The following is a 6,600-nucleotide window of genomic DNA, read 5'->3' on the forward strand; positions in this document are numbered from 1 at the left end:
GTAATAAATTGGTAACATTGTTATAAAAAGTTGGAAACTTAAATATTATTGTGGTGCATTTATTATGGGCTGGTGATATATGCAACCATTTTAAAAAATAATTTAGAAAAATATTTAGTGACGCGGGAAAATCTCTTACGGTACTTTTAGGTAAAACTAGAAAAAAGTTTAGTAAGAATATATACTGTGATATTAACAGTTTCTTTAGAAAAAATTTTTTAACTTTATTTTTCAAATGATCTACAGTGAACATATACTTTCAAATAAAAATGCTACTTAGTTTCTATAGTAAATTTATCCTTTTTGTTTTAAGTTTCTTTGGTTTTGCATAGAGCACGTTCTTATTTTTTTCATGTATTTATGCCTTGCTTCATTTGACAAAAATTTGAGGTAGTGGGATGCTCCTTTAAGTACCACCTACTAAATTAATAGATACATGCTTTTGCTTGAATCTGATATTAGTGAAAGTGTAGTTTTTAAATAAAAAGAAATTAAACCTTTGTATTTATTCCTGCCTCTACTGTGCTTATATGTATTACCATAAGAAAAGTAGAGTGGGAATTTTAACAATTTGACTTTTGTCCCCAAGACCCCCCTCCCTTAATAACTAATAGGAACATTGACAGTTATGAAAGAGCATTTGGCAGACTTGACAGCATGATTCTATGTAGTTCAAGTTAATGATAGAATTTATAACTGTAAATTGAGGGTAACTACAGTATGTGCCTGATAGGGTTTTTGTGAGGATCATTAAATAAAGAGGTGCCAGGCATTGTAGTTGCTGGTGGTATAGTGCAGAACAACACTAACACAGTTCCTACCTCCATTGGGCAGACAGTGGGAATGAGAAAACATATCTAAGTGCTGTACAAGCACTGTGCAGGGTGAGAGACTGGAAAGCAGCCAGCAGGGGCCAGCTATGCGGGCCTGGAACTCGAGCTTTTCTATGGAGCTGGTTACTGAGCCAAGGTATGAAAAATGAAGATGAGCATGCCAGGTGAAGACGGGCAAAGAGCAATTTAGGCAGAGCAAATAGGAACCCTGAAGGCCAGACTAGTAGTAGTCATGAGCAGAAAGAAACCTGCTGTGGCTGGGGTAAGCTGTGGGGGCCAGGGTGGTGGGGTATGAAATGAGGTTTGAAAGGTATCAGAGCCTTTTAGGCCATAGATTTAACAAAGGGTAATTAATGTTTTTTAAAAATATCCCTCTGACTACTGTGTGAAGAATGGGTTGGAACAAGGAGGGTGAATACAGAGATCATTAGGCGGCTGTTATAGTTATGTAGGCAAACAAGATTGTGGTTGGGATATGCAATGGAGATGGAGAGAAGTAGATGGCTTTGATACGTGTTTGGGAATATAAATGATCAAATGTGGTCATTTATAACTGGTAAATCATTTTGGGCATGGCGTTTGGTAAGTCCTTAATATATTAGATATTGTTATTGCTGTTTTTTACTTTTTCTGAGCAAATACTATAACAAGAATTAAGCAAGGCAGTAGAGATATATGCCAAAAGGCAGTGTAGGAAGTTGTCAGCATTTCATATTCTTTACTTTAAAAAACAAAAAGATTTCCTGTTGCTTACTCTGTTCTGGAGAAAAATCACGCAGTAGCCTTCTCAGTTGAGCTACCCAGTCTAGGTTGCACTTTTGCTTGCTTGATGATTAGGCATAAAAGTGACTTTCCCTGCATTTTTGGCTAACTGAAAGCGTAAGAGTAAACTAGGGATAGTGTGTTAATATTAGCAGTAATAATATTAAAAGTAGTTTTGCAATGGAAATATTCTTAGTTTTTAAATTTTAGGCATTTTTTTGAAAATACAGAAAAGTATAGAGTAAAAATAATACATAATCCAGATATTTCACCAGTCACATTTGTTGAAATCATAGTGTATTATTTTGTTTCCTGCTTTTTCATGCAACATTATAACTTGAATGTTTTCCCATGTTATTAAAAGTTTTTAATGAATACACAATGAAAATATAGGGACCTTTCATAACTTAATCACTCTATTGGGGAACATTTATGTTGTTTCCAATTTTTGCTCTTATAAATAATACCACGAAGAACAGTTTTTGCATTCTATGTTGTGTATTTTGTGGGTCCAGCAAGCTTCCACTGTGATACTTTGCTTATTGTGTATTTTAAATCCACACTAACCTCTTTAAAACTAAGTGTAACAATGATTTAGTTTTTAGCATGTCAGTGCTTTAGAAATTTGGGGAAAAAACTACTGAAATCGTCTCTTAAGCAAAGCGACTGATCTCTGGATGACTTAGGGTACAAATTTGACACTGGGCCTGAAATTGTGCAGAAATAAAACATTCCAAACTGCAAGAAATTTTTTGTTTGTTTTTAGTTACTGTTATTACCTCAGCAACATACATAGTAGGCAGAATTGTCAGTTTACATGGGAGAAAAAGTGTTTCTCGTCTTGTTTATTGTTGTCTGAAAAAAAGAGCCTGGAGAAAAGAAGGCCAAATTTCCCCCTGAAAGCTGGAGTAAGTGGTAGGTGGCAAACCAGATTGGAGAGAGAGGACAAGTGATCAGTAGTGGTGGTCATTAGGAGCTACAGAGGCACAGACAGTAAAATAAAAGCAAAGAAGAGTGATTGTTGTGACTACACTGATAAAGATACCAGTAGCTCTGCCACCTTGATGAAGAAAACACCCCTTATATGCACAGCAATAAGGTCCTTGTCCAGGCCATAGAACAGTGAGCAGCACAGCTAAGACTAATCTGTACATAGCTTATTTTAGAAGTTCCCTTGAAGAAATGGTATTAATGGTGGGTAATATTTTTTTCTGCCTCCTAGAATTAATTAATTAATTCAGTAACTGATTCAGCAGATGGTTGTGTTTCTACTGCAGAGTGTTAGATATTATTTTATTGACTCAGATGTGGTCATGTATAATTTTGGAATACAAAATATTAAAGGTGGTAGTGTGTTCTGTAAGTTCTGTGTAATTTTTTATCTTGTTTTAATGTCAAATTTGTGCTTTTAAAGTTCCTGATACCTGAATTCTACTGAAGTTAAAAATTAAGGACTTTTCAAAACAGCTAGCAAGGAAACTATCAGATTACTAGGATAGTATCAGAAGGACTCTGGAGTCAATTTTAAGAGAGACTATGAGCCAAAAATGGGACTAGGATAATGACTAAAATGGATTGAAATACATCAAATAATTTTTAAATCTATGAAATCATAATGATACATGCACACATAGAAATTAACGTGTCACCACTGCAGGATGGTAGGTAATGAACTCATTATTTTGAGAACTAGTAAATAAAGGGGAAAATTAAGCATTTAGCCTATTTTCCTAGATGAACTATACTGCTGGTTAATCAAATAAATAAGGGGAATGTTCTCTTTGTAGAAGTATTGTGACTAACAATTAAAGAAGCAGTAATGTTAGAATATCACCATTTTGTAATGGCCTAATGAATGAATGGTTCTAGGCATTGAACAACAACAGCATACACTATCACAAATAAAGAGACAACCAAATATTATGTGGTTCCTGATGAAAGAACTATCATCGCCTAACAAGTGGTGTTGTCCTAATAAAAATAATAGAATTTGGATTAAGCCTTTAGATCAATCAATTTATAGGACATATAGAAGAACAGGATAAATTATACCAGTGAATTAAATCAGCAAAATTTAGACTGGAAAACTACCAGGACAAAATTTTAGGACAACTTAATTTCTCCAACATAAAAATTGCTCCAAAGACATCCTGTAGCTTAAAAAAGACTTAACAGACATCTGAACCAGTTGCAATATGTGGATCCTGTTAGGATCTGTTCACACACAAAAATTATCACACTTGTAACAACTGGAAATTGGAAATTGATGATATTAAGGAATTGTTTATTTTTTTATTTATAATAGTGTGGCTATATTTTTAAAAGTTCTTGTCTCAGAATACATACTGAAATGTTTATGAATGAAATTACTTTATGTCTGAGACTTGGCATCAAATTAATATGGAGGTGAGATAATGGTGTAGGGAGAGATGAGACAAGCATGACCATGAGTTGATAATTATTGAAGGTGGGCAATAGGTACGTAGATGTTTATTGTACTGTTTTTCTACCTTTGCATATGTTTGAAATTTTTTGTAATAAAATGATTTAAAATCTGAGGAGAACCTTGAAAAAATTGTAGGATCAAGTCATAGAAACATTGTCATCTCCTGAAGAAGGATTTTTTAAGACTGTGGAGTAATCCCTCTGTAAAAACTTTAGCACGGTCTCTATAAAAGGATTTCATTGGTGGGTGAAAAAAGGTATTGTGGCATATTGTCTGTGTTATGTAATAATCACAAAAGATATTTTGAATAGGGCTGACAGGTCAGAATGCCAGTGGCCATGGTGAAGAAGATTTTTTTCCCTGCAGGTTTGGTTTCTTGGGAGAATTTGCTTTAGCCTTTGCTTCACTAATTAATTTTGCTAGTAGCCTACATATTTTAATGTGCAAGAAAATACAGTTATGTTTGCTTTTCTTGGCCTTTAAGAAATAGAGGCAAATGTCAGAAAACATACTGGGCCTTCAACAATTATTTGCCAGATAAATGAAAGAGTAAGTTGACATCAGGAAGTTTTTTAACAAAACAAGTTCCAAGCCTGAAATTTGAGTGCATATCTATACTGCCTTATGTCCCTCATGCTTTTCAAATTGTCTTTAGCATTTAAAATAACTTACGTTCCTGATGAATTCTCTGAGATATTAAGATAAGGCTTGTTTATTTTAAAAGGCATATATCTGCACAGGAACTAACATTTTTTTTGAGATCATTATTAAGCATTTAGTAAAGTCTCAACTCTTAGATGTTTAACCTGCTACTCTTGGAAAATATTATCTCTAACGATATGCTTTCACTATTACACCTAAAACTTTAGAAAATATCTAGAAAGGGTTTTCGAATTCTTTTAGAAGGGAGAATTCTAGGAACTCATACAAAAAATGAAAGAACAAGGGTCGCATTAGAGTAGAACAGACAGATTTGCTTTTCTCCCACTATTGTGCAAGCGTGGAATATGTTTTTCTTTTGTATTTCAGCCCTCTAAAGTCCACAGTGAGCCCAGATGGAGTAGCTGAAGTGCTTCGTAATTAATCTATTCCGTCCATTAAAATTCCCATATACTGAGGCATTTCATCAAATGTTGGGCTAATCTGATTTTTAAAAATCAGTAGCAGTATGAATGACTGATTAAAATAAGTCACCTATTGATTGTGAAATGAGAGAGGAATAAATCTCCAGCTGCAGAAAGAGGTTACAGGGTAATTTTGAGTAGTTCGGTATATGGGAATTTTGAGTAGGAAGCCCTCCTGACCTCCTCCTATCCCAAGAGTTCTGTATTCTGAAAAGTACATTATGCCAGTATTTTTTTGGACATGTAACCAGCATACAAAATAAAAAAGTATTATATGCCAGACACCTTTCAGAATAGCTGAATAATATGAAGGTTTTATTTGATTTTATATATATATATATTTAAAGTTTCTATATGAATAAATCTATAAATTAGAGAAAATAGGAATATTCTTATTTTTTTTATAAATTTTAGTCCCTGTTTACCCAAGGGTCAGTGAGACACCTCCAGTGGAGAGGGTAGCTTGGCATTATACATTTGGGTGTGTTGAGTATAAAAGTTTTACTGTTATTCAGTAAAAGCATTCTCTTTGTAATCCATAGTAGGTATGTTTTATTTGGTATAAAAATCCTTGTGAATTTGTATGAAATTAAAGTAAATTTTTTTCTTTTAGAATGGCAGAATTTAGTGACATTTGGAAGCTTTTCAAACATGGTTCCCTGTAGTCATCCATACTTTTGTACGCCGAGTCAAGTAAAGCTGTACTCTACAAATGTTCAGAAAGAAGGACAGGGATCACAAACTCTCAGAGTGGAAAAAGTACCATCATTGGATGAAGCAGGTATGTATACATCTTTTAAAGTCAATTTTTTTCTGTATTTGTTCCATGAATGTTTGCTAGAACTTATCTGTAAACTGATCTTATTGGTGTTTTTCTGCAATTCTGGAATTCTACAATCTCTGTCACTATCCCTTCAAATATCTTTCCCATTTTTCTGTTATCTCATTTTGGATCTCTAATTAGAAATATATTACGTCTTGTTTTATTTTCCATGCCTCTAAACTTCTCTGTCGTATTTTCTATTTCTGAATTTTATATTTTCTGTCATATTTTCTGGCCTGAATTCTGGATTATTTCTTTAGGTCTGCTTAGTTCACTAATTCCCTCTTTAGTTACTTCTAATTTGCTGGTTGATACAAATGTTGTGCTTTTAATTTTAATGATTATATTTTTAATTTCCAGGAAGTATTTTTCCCTTTACTTGGTTCGTCTCATGTTCCTTTTATATTTTCAAACTTCTCTTTTATACTTAGCCATATTAAACATTGCTATTTTATATTCTATGACTGAAAATTATACTGTCTTATATCTTTTGGTTCTCACTTTATTTTTTTATGTTTCTTGATCTGATTCATGATGCCATATTTGTGTCTTTTTTAACTGAGAGTTGCTCATTTTCCATGCTGTTTTATATCTTGGAACTATTTGATGTCT

The 6,600-nt window shown here is 33.4% G+C and overlaps 1 protein-coding gene across 1 annotated transcript in view; it reads left to right on the forward strand.

Moving 5' to 3' along the window:
• Nucleotides 1-6,151, forward strand: part of LOC109378471 (zinc transporter 9-like) — a 9,879-nt gene extending 3,728 nt beyond the window's left edge. The window contains exon 2 of the mRNA XM_019634847.1: nucleotides 5,779-6,151. Within this exon, the coding sequence (XP_019490392.1) occupies nucleotides 5,779-6,125 (347 nt within the window). The 3' untranslated portion in view covers nucleotides 6,126-6,151. The remainder of the gene's footprint in view (nucleotides 1-5,778) is intronic.
• Nucleotides 6,152-6,600: the final 449 nt, after the last annotated feature.

The sequence above is a fragment of the Hipposideros armiger genome, unplaced genomic scaffold, assembly GCF_001890085.2.
Source record: "Hipposideros armiger isolate ML-2016 unplaced genomic scaffold, ASM189008v1 scaffold_2030, whole genome shotgun sequence".
Taxonomy (NCBI): Eukaryota; Metazoa; Chordata; class Mammalia; order Chiroptera; family Hipposideridae; genus Hipposideros; species Hipposideros armiger.